The sequence below is a fragment of the Bos indicus x Bos taurus genome, chromosome 20, assembly GCF_003369695.1.
Source record: "Bos indicus x Bos taurus breed Angus x Brahman F1 hybrid chromosome 20, Bos_hybrid_MaternalHap_v2.0, whole genome shotgun sequence".
Lineage (NCBI taxonomy): Eukaryota > Metazoa > Chordata > Mammalia > Artiodactyla > Bovidae > Bos > Bos indicus x Bos taurus.
Window position 1 is genome coordinate 71,421,655 of NC_040095.1, and position 15,570 is coordinate 71,437,224.

General features: G+C 54.1%; 1 protein-coding gene across 1 annotated transcript in view; it reads right to left on the minus strand.

Moving 5' to 3' along the window:
- Nucleotides 1-15,570, minus strand: part of AHRR (aryl-hydrocarbon receptor repressor) — an 86,227-nt gene that overhangs the window by 54,151 nt on the left and 16,506 nt on the right. The window contains exon 3 of the mRNA XM_027520306.1: nt 13,195-13,376. Coding sequence (XP_027376107.1) covers nt 13,195-13,376 — 182 coding nt within the window. The remainder of the gene's footprint in view (nt 1-13,194; nt 13,377-15,570) is intronic.

Here is a 15,570-nt window from a genome sequence, read left to right on the forward strand (position 1 = left end):
TGTAAGAACGACACCCAATGTCCTCTGCCCAGAGACGCCCCTCCACCCCGGGACTTCACCGACTGCCCAGAGCATCCTCTCAGCCAGGCACGGGCCACTCTTCATCCAGATGGCCTTGGTCCTTCTCGACTCAAGATGGGACAAGACGCTCTGTAGGCTGCCCTGAGGTCCAGTTTGCTGATGAGTCCTCAGTATGTCCAGCGGAAACATCACAAAACTAAGAAGTGTCCTTACACACCCTGCGGCCTGGCACACGGTGTCAGTTTCTTCCGGGACTGGTGGGGCCATGTTTGGTCACGGGGACAGTGTGTGCTGGCTTTCCCCACTGTAGGGCTTCCCTCTTTGTAGCTAATTAATACTTTGTTTTTCAAGACTCAAACATTCCATTTCTCACTTTCACCAATTTTAGCATCCACTGACATTTCCAGCCTGAATTATTCCTACAGTGGTTACCAACTGGGCATCTTATAATTCACCTCCACTCAAAAGTCACCCATCTAGAATCCTCTCTCCTGGTAGTCTGGTCAGATATCCTGGTGTCCATTTAGTTGTTCATTTACTTATATCCATGCGGATATAGGGAATCCCATCTCATTTGCTGGATTATCATCTGTCACCACCCTCGTTCATCTTAATGCTGAGACTGTTCCGACGTGGCCAAGGGAGGCCCTCAGGAGGTCTGGGTCCTGGGAGAGCCCCTCAAGAGACCTGGGTCCCAGGGGAGGCCCTCAGGAGGCCCGGGTCCTGGGGGAGACCCTTCAGGAGGCCTGGGTCCCGGGGGAGACCCTTCAGGAAGTCTGGGTCCCGGGGGAGCCCCTCAGGAGACCCGGCTCCAGGGAGGGCCCCCTCAGGAGGCCCGGGTCAAAAGGGAGGCCCTCAGGATGCCCAGGTCCTGGGGGAGACCCTTCAGGAGGCCTGGGTCCTGGGGGAGCCCCTCAGGAGACCCAGGTCCCGGGGTAGACCCTTCAGGAGGCCTGGATCCTGGGGGAGCCCCTCAGGAGACCCGGGTCCCGGGGGAGCCCCTCAGGAGACCTGGGTCCCAGGGGAGGCCCTCAGGAGGCGTGGGTCCCGGGGGAGACCCTTCAGGAAGCCTGGGTCCTGGGGGAGCCCCTCAGGAGACCCAGGTCTCAGGGGAGCCCCTCAGGAGGCCCAGGTCCAGGGAGGGCCCCCTCAGGAGGCCCGGGTCCTGGGGGGAGACCCTTCAGGAGGCCCGGGTCCCAGGGGAGCCCCTCAGGAGACCCGGCTCCCAGGGGAGATGCTTCAAGAGGCCTGGGTCCCGGGGGAGACCCTTCAGGAGGCCTGGGTCCTGGGGGAGCCCCTCAGGAGCCCGGGTCCCGGGGTACATCCCCTCAGGAGGCCCGGGTCCCGGAGGTACGTCTCCTCAGGAGCCCCGGGTCCGGGGGTATGTCCCCTCAGGAGGCCCGGGTCCCGGGGTTATGTCCCCTCAGGAGGCCCGGGTCCCAGAGGTACGTCTCCTCAGGAGGCCCGGGTCCCAGAGGTACATCCCCTCAGGAGGCCTGGGTCCGGGGTTATGTCCCCTCAGGAGGCCCGGGTCCCAGAGGTACGTCCCCTCAGGAGGCCTGGGTCCGGGGGTATGTCCCCTCAGGAGGCCTGGGTCCGGGGGTATGTCCCCTCAGGAGGCCTGGGTCCGGGGGTATGTCCCCTCGTGCTCTGAACACAGCCCTGCTGTCCAGCATGGACGGTCTAGGCTCATCTTGTCCTTTCTCTGCTCTCGTTCTGGGCAGAGGCCAGAAGGCACGAGTCCCTTTCAGTGGTGAACTGTGTCTGGAAACCGAGGTCTGAAGGCCAGCTGTGTCCCCTGTACTGGGGTAGCCCCTTCAGCAGGCAGAGCTGGAACACACATAACACAGGCACACACGCACAGGCACACTTGTGTGTGTGTGTGTGTGTGTGCATAATGTGAGTTCACATCAGAACCTTCGTTACAATTCTGTGCCATGGACTCAGTATAGGGTGGACTTATTTTTCCTTTGACATTTAGTAGAAATTGGTTTAAAACTGTCTGGGCCTAGATTTTTCTCTGTGGGAAGATTTTAACCACTCATTCAAATAGCCATATGACTATTTGGGTGTTTTATTTTTTCTTGAGTCAATTTTAATAAGCTGTATTTCTAAGCATTTACTATATTTTCAAATCTACTAGCACAAATTTCGGAGAGGGCGATGGCACCCCACTCCAGTACTCTTGCCTAGAGAATCCCATGGACGGAGGAGCCTGCTGGGCTCCAGTCCATGGGGTTGCTGGGAGTTGGACACGACTGAGCGACTTCACTTTCGCTTTTCCCTTTCATGCATTGGAGAAGGAAATGGCAACCCACTCCAGTGTTCTTGCCTGGAGAATCCCAGGACGGGGGAGCCTGGTGGGCTGCCGTCTATGGGGTCGCACGGAGTCGGACACGACTGAGATGACTTAGCAGCAGTAGCAGCAGCATAAATTTGTTCATAATAATTTCAAGCCATCTTTTAAATATCTGCAGCATATATCATCATGCTTTATATATAATATGCTATATAATGTTCCTTTTATTTCCTAATACTGTTTGCTATTTTTCCTTGATCAATCTCACCAGATCTTTACTGTTTTATCATTTTAAAGGAATTCTATTGTATGTTACCTTTCTATTTCACAAATACCTTCTGCTTTATTATTTCTTATGACTGTTTTTTATTTACTTCACTTTTTTTTTTAGCAACACTGAATGTTTAGCTTGTTAATTTCAGCCCTTCTTCTTTCACATTAGACCCTCAAGTTGATTTATTTCTAAGAATTGCATTAGCTGCAGCTACACATTTTGATGGACAGAGCAGCCTGGTGGTATTCAGTCCATGAGGTCACAAAGAGTCCAACACAACTGAGCTCACACATTTTGATTTGCAAACATTTCCTCAGTTCTGTCGTGTTTTCCACTTTGATCTATGTTATTTACAAATGTGTTTACTTCCAAATGTAAGGGCTTTCAAGTCATCTTTTCTACAGATTTCCAGCTTAACTGGCTTGAGGGCTCACCATGCATTCTTCATGATTTTGTCTTTTGAAATTTATTGTGATTTGCTTTATTGCCCAATATATTTTCAATATGGGCTTCCCAGGTGGTTCAGTGGGTAAAGAATCTGCCTGCAATGCAGGAGACACAGGTTTGATCCCTAGGTTGGGAAGATCCCCAGGAGGAGGGAATGGCAACCCACTCTAGTATTCTTGCCTGGAGAGTCCCATGGACAGAGGAGCCCGGTGGGCTACAGTCCATACAGTGGCAAAGAGTTGGACATGACTGAAGTGACTGAGCATGCATGCATATTTTCAGTATATTTACAAGTTACATGTGGGCTTGAAAAGATGTGAGTGTAAGTTTCAGAGATTAACCCTTTTTTGCATTGCTCAAATGTTCTTTAATTGTTACTGAATTTTATTTCTCTGATCTATCAAGTACTGAGAGAACTTTCTAAAATCTTTCTCTCTGATGATGAATTCATGTATTTTTCCTTATACTTCTGTCAATATTGGTTTCATATTTTTGAGGTGGTGTTATTAAAAACACACAAATTTAAAATTATTCTCTTTGCTTGATAAAATAAAATGCTTAATGACTTTTAAATGATAGGCTCTCATGATCTCAAGTAATATTTTTCACCCTATAGCTTTAGCAAATGTATTTCAGTTAGTATTTTTCCAATGTATCTTTTCCCATCCTTTTACTTTCAACCTTTCTGTGCCTTTTGTAAACAGAGATATTCACTCTAACAATCCTTATCTCTTCAGTTCAGTTCAGTTCAGTCGCTCAGTCGTGTCCAACTCTTTGTGATCCCATGAATCACAGCACGCCAGGCCTCCCTGTCCATCAACAACTCCCGGAGTTCACTCAAACTTACGTCCATCGAGTCGGTGATGCCATCCAGCCATCTCATCCTCTGTCGTCCCCTTCTCCTCCTGCCCCCAATCCCTCCCAGCATCACAGTCTTTTCCAATGAGTCAACTCTTCGCATGAAGTGGCCAAAGTACTGGAGTTTCAGCTTTAGCATCATTCCCTCCAAAGAAATCCCAGGGCTGATCTCCTTCAGAATGGACTGGTTGGATCTCCTTGCAGCCCAAGGGACTCTCAAGAGTCTTCTCCAACACCACAGTTCAAAAGCATCAATTCTTCGGCGCTCAGCCTTCTTCACAGTCCAACTCTCGCATCCATACATGGCCACAGGAAAAACCATAGCCTTGACTAGACGGACCTTTGTTGGCAAAGTAATGTCTCTGCTTTTGAATATGCTATCTAGGTTGGTCATAACTTTCCTTCCAAGGAGTGTCTTTTAATTTCATGGCTGCAGTCATCATCTGGAGTGATTTTGGAGCCCCCCAAAAAATAAAGTCCCCTGTTTCCCCATCTATTTCCCATGAAATGGTGGAACCAGATGCCATGATCTTCGTTTTCTGAATGTCGAGCTTTAAGCCAACTTTTTCACTCTCCTCTTTCACTTTCATCAAGAGGCTTTTTAGTTCCTCTTCACTTTCTGCCGTAAGGGTGGTGCCATCTGCATATCTGAGGTTATTGATATTTCTCCCGGCAATCTTGATTCCAGCTTGTGTTTCTTCCAGCCCAGAGTTTCTCATGATGTACTCTGCATAGAAGTTAAATAAGCAGGGTGACAATATACAGCCTTGACGTACTCCTTTTCCTATTTGGAACCAGTCTGTTGTTCCATGTCCAGTTCTAACTGTTGCTTCCTGACCCATATATAGGTTTCTCAAGAGGCAGGTCAGATGGTCTGGTATTCCCATCTCTTTCAGAATTTTCCACAGTTTATTGTGATCCACACAATCAAAGGCTTTGGCATAGTCAATAAAGGAGAAATAGATGTTTTTCTGGAACTCTCTTGCTTTTTCCATGATCCCGCAGATGTTGGCAATTTGATCTCTGGTTCCTCTGCCTTTTCTAAAACCAGCTTGAACATCTGGAAGTTCATGGTTCACGTAGTGCTGAAGCCTGGCTTGGAGAATTTTGAGCATTACTTTACTAGTGTGTGAGATGAGTGCAAATGTGCAGTAATTTAAGCGTTCTTTGGCATTGCCTTTCTTTGGTATTGGAATGAAAACTGACCTATTCCAGTCCTGTGGCCACTGCTGAGTTTTCCAAATTTGCTGGCATATTGACTGCAGCACTTTCACAGCATCATCTTTCAGGATTTGGAATAGCTCAACTGGAATTCCATAACCTCCACTAGCTTTGTTCGTAGTTATGCTTTATAAGGGCAACTTGACTTCACACTCCAGAATGTCTGGCTCTAGGTGAGTGATCATACCATCGTGATTATCTGGGTCGTGAAGATCTTTTTTGTACAGTTCTTCTGTGTATTCTTGCCACCTCTTCTTAATCTCTTCTGCTTCTGTTAGGTCCATACCATTTCTGTCCTTTATTGAGCCCGTCTTTGCATGAAATGTTCCCTTGGTATGTCTAATTTTCTTGAAGAGATCTCTGGTCTTTCCCATTCTGTTGTTTTCCTCTGTTTCTTGTCTCTGATCCTTATCTCTTAGTTGGCCTGTTCAGTCCACTTACATCGACTGTAACTAATGGCACATTGGGAATTCTACGCTTTCTATCTGTTACACTCTTCCACCTTTCTTTTTTCTTCTTTCCTGTCTTTTTCTTTTGATTAATTACATTTTCTCATTCTACTTTTTTCTCTCCATTATTTTGAAAGTTAAACCTTTCTGTTGTATTGATGACTATTCTGAAAATTTTATTAAGAATTAGTTACTCAACCTCCAAATTTAATTAATACAAGAAATGTTGACATCTTTAACTCAAATCTCCCTCTCCAAATTTATATGCTGTCATGGCCAGGGCTTTATTTTTCTCATTTTTCGCCCTTACCGTATGCCATTATTACTATTTCACACATCAGTGTTTGCTCTGATTGACACCCTTCTCCATCCCTCCTTGCAGCCCAAACCTTGCCTTCCTTCTGCATTTTAAAGGAGGTACATCTTTTAAAAATGTTTTTAAAAAATTTCTCTTTGGGTTCTCAACTGCACTTAGTTTTTAGTCTCTTTGAGTATTCCTTAATTTCCTGCCAACTGAGCGATACATGTTTAAAGGTTTCAGATATTTCATCTTGTATTTTACATGTCATCTGCCTGATGGCTACAGGTACTCGACATTGTATCTTCCGGAAATGGAAGAGTCTGTGTGTTTGGTGGCAGACCTTCCCCACTGGACTATAAATCCTGGGAGGTGAGGACCACAGCTGCTGTCTCGTTTACCTGCATTAGAGCTTGTCGTTAATGTGAAACTTTCAGCCTGAATTTGGGCCAAGGCCCCACGACATGTGCCAACTGTTGGCCTCAGATGACCTTGGCGAGGCTTCAGAGAGGACGTCAGAGGTGAGAGATGTTTGAGGCTGGAAGGAGGACTTCCTCGGAGGGCGGTGCTGTTGGTCTCACCCCGCCACACGCGCCAGGAGAGGGCTGGGGCCCCGCCCCTGCTGGCGCCCAGCGAGAGGAGCTTTGTGATGGCCCTGTGAAGCCTGCACGTGCCTCCAGAGGCCCGTGGGCCGGGTGTCTCTCTATATTCAAGAACTCCAAAGGCGTTTGGGCTGCAAGTGAGAAGCACCATGTGTCAACCAGGCCCGTCAAAGACGTACGTTTCCTGTGGAGTAGGTGGGGCCACAATATCCAAACACTGGCCGAGGGTATCTTAGCTCCTCCTGGGAGGATGCCTTTAGGCATGCAGCTGTCTGACACTTGTGTTAAAGAAGGAAGCGCAAGGAAGTGACTAGAGAGGATGACCCATGTCAGCCACTGAGACAGACAGACACCCCAGGCATGTGGTCCTCAGAAGCTGGGAAAACACCAAGACCACCCAGCCTGGGTGCCAGCTCCCGGCAACGCCAGGCAGACTTCTCCCAACCTCACCTCTTCTTCCTGCTGCTGCTCTGACTTGGAAAGGCCAGAAACCGTGGCTCTGGTGAGGCAGGACCTCAGGAAGAGGCAGCAAAGCTCACCATCAGGCTCCCCCTGCCCCAACCCTGCCTGCCAGACCCTCAGACTAGGCAGCGAGAAGGCTCACATTTGAAATTCTTTCAGAGATTTAACGTTTGGCTGGACTGATGATCATACAAGTACCAGGGACTGAGAGACCCTAAATGACCAGAAGGGACAGGGAAGGTCCGGGACTGCCCCCGGTCCATCCCACAGCAGAGAGAGAAAAGGCAATGCTCTTTCCTGTTTCCTGGGGGACAGATGCCCTGGGGGGACTCAGGAACCAGGGGAGTGAACAAATGAGGGAATGAACTAGGAGCCTGCTCCTCCCCTGGGCTAGACTCCGCCTCCAGAGGCAACTAAGAGACAACAGGAGAAGTGGAACCAGCACAAAACGATCCGGGGTGATCTTTCTGAATGATGGCTATGCAGGGGACCCGCCTAGGGTAAGAGGCAGGTGTGCACACAGCCTGACATGACCCAGAGCAGTGTGCCTTTGCTGGAAAGGCCCTGGGGGCCGTCCTTCAGAAGCTGTCCACGCTTGGGGGAAGGGGCTCCCGCAGCGGAAGGGCTGGAGAGGAGACACAGCCACAGCCACAGCCACATCCCCTGGGGAGGAATCCACGGAGCAGCCCCTTGAAGGCAGGAGAGTCCGGTCCCAACCCGGCTCTCAGCATCTCAGGCCTCGCATGCCTCGCCGCTCAGAGGCGGGAGCGCCTTGCTCGCAGAACACGATGGGGAGGGCCCCCTGGAGCCTCCACTTGCAGGGGCGCTCATTCTCAGGGACAGGGTCTCCTGCCCCAAGCCCCTCTCGGAGCCCTGTCTTCCCCTGCCACCCCCGGCACAGTGGGGCCAGGCCTTAGGACGTGCTCTGCAGGGTCACAGACACTCATTCCCAGCAGAGCTCATCAGGGGAGGATGACTCGTCAGTGAAAGCTGAGAACCTCACAGTTTAGCTCAGCCACATACACTGCACTCCTGGGTCACAGGTCCCTAAGTCTTGGGGAGAATTTCATCTCTGACCCGCAGAGGAGCACAGCATCCTGCGTGTCCCAGACACAGCTCAGGATGCGGGGCCTGTGGACCTGCCACCTGGAGGGGGTGAAGCAGACCCACCCAGCTCAGGCGAGCCCAGGGCCAGGGTCCATCCGGCACAGAGCGTGCAGGTGGGCTGACCCCAGGCCCGGGCCAGGCGGACAGTGAGCGGGGGATGGGTGCTCAGCACTCAGGGATCTCTGGATCATCCCTGGAGGCCGAACCTGTGCTTTCCCCTCCTGGTTCTGTCTGCTGAGTGTCCCCCCTCTCTGTTCATCCCAGCCAGGCTAGGGTGACTGGGGGTCCTTGGTCTTACCACCTGCCAGGCTAGGGTGACCGGGGGTCCTTGGTCTTGCCACCGGCCAGGCTAGGATGACCAGGGGTCCTTGGTCTTGCCACCTTCCAGGCTAGGGTGACAGGGGTCCTTGGTCTTGCCACCCACCAGGCTAGGGTGACCGGGGGTCCTTGGTCTTGCCACCGGCCAGGCTAGGATGACCAGGGGTCCTTGGTCTTGCCACCTTCCAGGCTAGGGTGACAGAGGTCCTTGGTCTTGCCACCTGCCAGGCTAGGGTGACGGGGGTCCTTGGTCTTACCACCTGCCATGCTAGGGTGACCGGGGGTCCTTGGTCTTGCCACCGGCCAGGCTAGGATGACTGGGGGTCCTTGGTCTTGCCACCTGCCAGGCTAGGATGACTGGGGGTCCTTGGTCTTGCCACCTGCCAGGCTAGGGTGACGGGGGTCCTTGGTCTTGCCACCTGCCAGGCTAGGGTGACGGGGGTCCTTGGTCTTGCCACCTGCCAGGCTAGGGTGACGGGGGTCCTTGGTCTTGCCACCTGCCAGGCTAGGGTGACGGGGGTCCTTGGTCTTGCCACCTGCCAGGCTAGGGTGACGGGGGTCCTCGGTCATCTGCACACTGGTCCCCATTCTAGGCCCTTGAAGCCCAGGTCCAGAGAGTCTCCTGCCCAGGTCAATGCCACAGTGCTGAGTGCTGGGCCTTAGAAGGGGGTGCCTGGGCGGCTGGGACCTCACGTCCTGGGCCACACGTCCTGGAGAGAACCTGGCTCCCGCTCCCTCAGGGTCCTTCATGTTCTCCACCCACCCTTCCTCCCTTTTCTGTGATCAGCTCCCAGTTTCCCCTCTTGCAAACAGTGAAACTTGCAAGAGTGGAAAATCCCTCTCTTTGGTACAAGCAAAGGGTTTATAACTAAGAAGCACCAGCCCTCAGTCTACGCAGAACCAAGTTAAGTAATTAAATAAGCTCACTGCCTTTTAAAAATTCATGAAAGTTGACACAAACATGACACTACAAGCAAATTTGCAGGCCGTTATTACTCTTGGAGGCTGGAACTTTCCAGTTCATGTCCTTCCCAAAGGTGACTTTTTATGGAAGCTTTAATGAAATTATCCATTTCTGAGTCAGGAAGCAGAGATTAAGATCCAATTTTTAAGCTCGACTTTTTTCTAACTATGCAGAGGGAATGAATTCAGGAAAATGTTTAGAATTTCCCCTAAAATGTAAAGCTTGAGGAAGATCACAACTTGGGAATCCTTGGGAGAAAAGGGTGATACAGAAGTCAAGTTCATTATCTCCCCAAGCTGTGACCAGCAGGGCCTCCCACTGGCAGCGTGCGGGCTCCGCAGACCTGATGGGGCATCCCCCTGCCTCGGGGCAAAAGGGATCAGACTCAGTGTGGGAGGAGGACTCTGCTCCTGGTTTAGAGGGACCATGCATTCAGGCAGACACCTGGCCGATGCCTGAACTCCTGGAAACAACAGAATCGAAGCCTTTCCAAGGCCACCAACCCTGGCCTGGCTGGACACAGCTGTACCCGAGGAAGTGACCAGAGAGGGAGTGACCAGTCCGCTTTCAGTGTCCCAAAGGCAGATGGAAGCCTCTGTGGGAGGAAGGTGAACAGAAAACCCCTACTGAGCAGCCCCAAACCTGGCCCAGCTGTCCACATGGGTCACTGAGGAATCCCTGGGCATGGGGAACCCCGGGGACAGGGATGGGGTCCCTCGAATGGGGGGTGGAGACCCCAGAAAGGGAATGGAGACCCCACAATGGAGATAGAGACCCCACAGTGGGGATGGAGGCCCCACAGTGGAGGATGGAGACTCCACAGTGGGGATGGAGGCCCCGCAGTGGGGATGGAGACCCCGCAGTGGGGATGGAGGCCCCGCAGTGGAGGATGGAGACTCCACAGTGGGGATGGAGGCCCCGCAGTGGGGATGGAGACCCCGCAGTGGGGGATGGAGACCCCGCAGTGGGGATGGAGGCCCCGCAGTGGGGGATGGAGGACCCTCAGTGGGGATGGAGACCAAGCCCTGGGAATCGGGGTCTGAGAGTTTCTGAAGATGGGCCCGTGAGGCCCCAGCATCCCAAGGCCTTCGGAGAGGGCCTGTCATCCCTTCACGGAGCTTTCTCCTTTGTGAGCACAGATGGGGCTGGAGAACCGGCAGCACCAGCAGGGCCTGTGGCTCCAAGACAAGGGCCCTGGACTCCACACCAAGACCACACCAGTGCTGAATAACTGCTTTTGCTGTTTCACACATTTGCATTTTTCCTACCTAAAGACCTGATGCATTTTCAGTAAGACTTAGAAACCTGGATAGTAAAACAGAACTTCTGTAACCGCCTCTTAGGGATAAAGGCTTATCTACAGCCATACCACCCTGAACGTGGCCAATCTGTTCTGACTCAGAAGCTGAGCAGGATCGGGCATGGTTAGTACTTGGATGGGACAGAAAAGCTTTAGCGAGTCTGTGCGTCAGCCCCAGTAGGGGCTTGGCCGGGTCTGCAGTGCCCCCACCAGGGCCCTGGGGACGGAGCCCTCCCCAGGAGGCACTCAGGAGGGGCTGAGAGATGCCTGAAGGCCTGACCCCAAAGCAGAAAGCTGGCCGCAGCCCCTGGTCTCCCGAAGCCCCAGAGAATTCAGCATCCAGAAACCATGGAGTCCACGGTGACTAGGAATCACATGCCCTGGGCCCCATGCCACAGGTCCCAGCAGCTGGAGGTACTGATGTTTAATTTAGAAGTAGTGTCACTGGAAGGCTTCCCCAGGGGCTCAGCAGTAAGGAATCGGCCTGCAATGCAGGAGCTACAGGAGATGTGGGTCGATCCTTGGGTTGGAAGATCCCCTGGAGGAGGGCATGGCAACCCACTCCAGTATTCTTGCCTGGAGAATCCCATGGACAGAGGAGCCTTGTGGACTAACAGTCCAAAGGGTCACAAAGAGTTGGACACGAGTGAAGTGACTTAGCATGCACACACGTCATGTGAACCCTGTAGACCTGTCGCTTTCAGCTTCTGCTTGGAATAGAGGAGCTGGGAAAGTGGCCACCCACTTCACACAAAGAGCCACATAATGCTCGAATTTCCCCATTTTCCTGGGCCCGTCACAGTCCCGGGCAACCATACCCGAGATCCAAGGAAATACAGGTGCTTAAAGGAGGGACAGGAGATTGTGGGCATGGGAGGGACTCAGACAGAATTCAGGCCCAGTTCTGCAAGTGGGCCAGTGGGACACGCAAGAGAAGGCAGGACTCCTGGCGGTTGCAAGAGGTGTAGACCTGGGAATCCGCAGGGGCCTCGGGGCTGACCGCAGGGAGGGGGACCAGCAGGGCAGGGCACCAGGTGCTGGGGGAGGGGCCCAGACCACAGCTGGGGAGGGTGGGGCCTTCTCAGTGCAGGACTGCAGTAGCAAGGGCAGCATAGAGGGTGGCCTGCACACCACACCGCCCCCTCGCCTCCTCCTGGAAGCCCTCCAGCCTGCACAATTCTCCTGGTGACCCCCCGAATTCCTGTCCCCATGGCACCCACCATTCTCTGCTGCCCTCCAAGCCTACTTTTCCAAAAATGCCTCCTAAGCTTGTGCCTCCAGCCACGGGGGGCCAGGGGGTCTGGGTGATTTACTGGGGGATGAACCTGGGCTGGTGCTGGGTGAATCCCAGGCCAAGCTGTCAAAACTCTGCCTATGTCCCCATCCTATGATGTCCACGAGCCCATGCGCCGGGGTGGGGGGTGGTGGTGGACACAGGTGGGCATCACAAGGAGCAAGGACCTCCCCGCCCCCAAAACCAAGCCTGGCTCAGCAGACACAGCTCTGAGCACTCAGCCTCCCCCAGGGACAGAGGTGCCTTTCCACGCGAGACAGCTCGGCTCACCGGGGCCAGTCCCACGCAGTGTGCCGTGTGTGCCCCCAGCACGGGTCCAGCCCCAGAGCAGAGCCGGACACAGGGGAGGGGCCACGGGACCCCGGGAGTGGGACCTAGACCCGTCAGGGTCCTCACACAGAGGGGGCTCCCAGGGCCAGCCTCAGCGGGACGACTGGGGTTCCCGCTCCTGGAGACAAAGGGAGGGCCGGGCAGGCCCTGTGCCAGGCTAGTCAGCGCTGGCCCAGCTGGAGGGCACGGCGAGCGAGTCCCTGGGGGCGTCGGGGTTGAAAGCAGCCTGAGTCCTCAGGAAATATGCCCGCCCAGGCCGAGAAAGCCAGCAAGGCACAGTGGCTGCCACACCTCAGGCACGTCGGATGCACGCACATCCGTAGCCCTGCGGCGGGGCCGGCGCTGCACAGGCCCGGGTCCCGTGGTTCTGGGCCGCAGCCTCAGCGGCCGGCCCTCCTAACCACAGCCCTAGGCGGGTTTCAGTCTCAGGAGGCTGTGCACGCGTTGACTCCCAGAGCCCTGAGCAGAGCGTGAGCGGGCAGTCGGCTGCCGTCCACCACCCCCTGGTGTCCACACGTGCCCCCTGTAAACACTCGTCTTACCTCTGCCCAAAGACACAGAATAAATGCACAGTTTTGTAAGAAGTTCAGACTTGGCTGAGGGCTGATGGCCGCGGTCTGGGCTGCTGAAGCAGGCCGGGGATAACCACATTTTTTCCCCAAGAGCTCAGCCAGGCCACGCGAGGAGTAAGGCTTGGCCGGGGGCACTGGACATAAGCAAGTACCCAGTGCACTGCGAGGGCCCGACGGACACATCAGCTGCCCTGCACCGACCCAGCACAGCATCCCCAGGGCTGGGCAGGCGAGCCAAACAGGGCGGGCCGGCCCGCCCTCCCCACCAGAGCTGCTCTCTGCCTCTAAAGGGTTCCAGACAAGGAGTGAAAACAGGCCCATCCCGGGGAAGCCAGGTGGGCCCAGGTGAGGCCCAGGGGACAGAGGTGAGGGTCCTACCTTGGAAGAAGCTTTTCACCCTGAGATAGCTGACGCTGAGACGCAGGACAGAAAGCTTGTCGAGCTTAGAGATGATGTCGGGCGGCAGCGGCAGCAGGCTGGCCAGGTGGTCCAGCTCGGCATTGAGGCGGTCCCGGTGCCGCTTGGAAGGGTTCGACTTCTCAGCGCCCACGGCAGGCCTCCTGTGAGGGGAAGACCACAGTCAGGCTGGGACTCCCAGGCGGGAAGTGTCCCAGGCAGTGACCTCAGGAGGAGCACTCGGCTCCAAAGGCAGCTGCCGGCAAACACGTGCCTCACGGGATGAAAAGGCACTGGTTCCCGGAGATGCACAAGCTAGACTGCGGCCATGCTGGCCAAATCGGCTACACCAGCCACAGAGGCCACGCCAGCCACAGAGGCCATGCTGGCCACATCAGCTACACCAGCCACGGAGGCCACACTGGGCACAGAGACCATGCCAGCTACATCGGCCACACCGGCAACACCAACCACGCCGGCCACTGTCGCAGCTCTGGAGGGAGGCCCAGAGACAGGGAAGAGCCAGCAGGAGGGCCGTGTGGCCTCTCTGTGACCACACCTGCCAAGGTAGCAATAGGCACCAGCCCTGGGCACACTGCTTAGCTCTCTCGGGAGCTCCACTGGGCCCTGCCCTCTAGGCCTGCGTGGCCCCTCTGGGCCTGTGTCCCCCTGCTCAGCAGGGCAGGAAGGTGCTAATAAGGCCAAGGTGAGCAAGGCGGCCTGGGCACCATGGTGCCCCCTCCCCACCCTTCCACTCAGGAGGGGGAGGCCAGGGCCCCACCACCTCCCTCCCTCTGAGGGAGCGGCCCTTCCTGAACGTCCTGCCCGCCACAGCTGCCCTCACGGGCCCTCCCACCCACCCTCAGCCCTGCCCCCTCCGTGCAGAAACGTCTCCTTAACCTCCTTCCTAGAAAGCGAGGCCAGGCCAGTCGGGCAGGGGCCGCCTCCCCTGGGCCCGCGCTCCCCAGGTCGGGGGCTGCCTTCAGGGGCTCTGGGCTCCTGGGTCCAGAAGGTCCTGTTTTTCTACCATGCACTCACTTGTAAGAACGTGGAAACCTGTCCCACACAGTCCTTTGGGTCAGAAACCCCCAGGCACCCCGCACCCCATGGGGCCGTGGGGGCCAAGACCAGACAAAACCACACAAGAGCAGAAGCTCCACCCCGGCTGCTTCTTTCTCTTGACTGAGCTGTAATTCATGTACCATAAAGCCGCTTTCAAGTGAAAGCGTGCTGGCATTTAGGACATGCACAGAGCTGTCGACCTCCACCAAGCTCCAAAACATCTCTTCACCCCCAAGTAACACTCCTGCCAAGCGGCTTCTCTCATCTCTCAGGCCCCAGCGGCCACAGCCGGTGTCTGTCTTTCTGGATTTGCTCGTTCAGACATTTCTGTAAATGGAGTCAGACTTCTCACACCCGGCATCCTTCACTGACCATCACACAGTCAAGCTTCTTCCATCAGGCAGCCTGTGCGGAGTGTCACTACTTCTCAGGGCTGAGTCATGTTCCATGGCCCTGCGATTCTATGTTTAACTTTTTGAGGAGTTGCCAGACTGTCTTCCACACCAGCCGTACTTCACAGCCTCACCAACACTTGCTATTGTCCTTTTTAAAATAACATTCCCACCTGTGTGATGGTGTAACAGTGTGATCACTCACCTAGAGCCAGACACCCTGGAGTGTGAAGACAAGTGGGCCTTGGGAAGCATCACCATGAGCAAAGCTAACGGAGGTGATGGAATTCCAGCTTAGCTATTTCAAATCCTAAAAGATGATGCTGTTAAAGTGCTGCACTCAAAATGCCAGCAACTTTGGAAAACTCAGCGGTGGCCACAGGACTGGAAAAGGTCAGTTTCATTCCAGTTCCAAAGAAGGGCAAAGCCAAAGAATGTCCAAACTACCGCACAATTGCGCTGATTTCACACGCCACCAAGGTCATGCTCAAAATCCTCCAAGCCAGGCCTCAACAGTATGTGAACCGAGAACTTTCAAGTGTACAAGCTGGGTTTAGAAAAGGCAGAGGAACCAGAGATCAAATTGCCAACATCTGCTGGATCATAGAAGAGGCAAGAGAGTTCCAGAAAAACATCTACTTCTGTTTCATGGACTACACTAAAGCCTTTGATTGTATGGATCACAACACACTGTGGGAAATTCTTTGAGAGATGGGAATATCAGACCATCTTATCTGCCTCCTAAGAAATCTGTATGCGGGTCAAGAAGCAACAGTTAGGACCGGACATGGAACAACAGATTGGTTCCAAATTGGGAAAGGAGTATGTCAAGGCTGTATGTTGTCACCCTGCTTATTTAACTTACATGCAGAGTACATCATGCTTAATGCTGGGCTGGATAAAG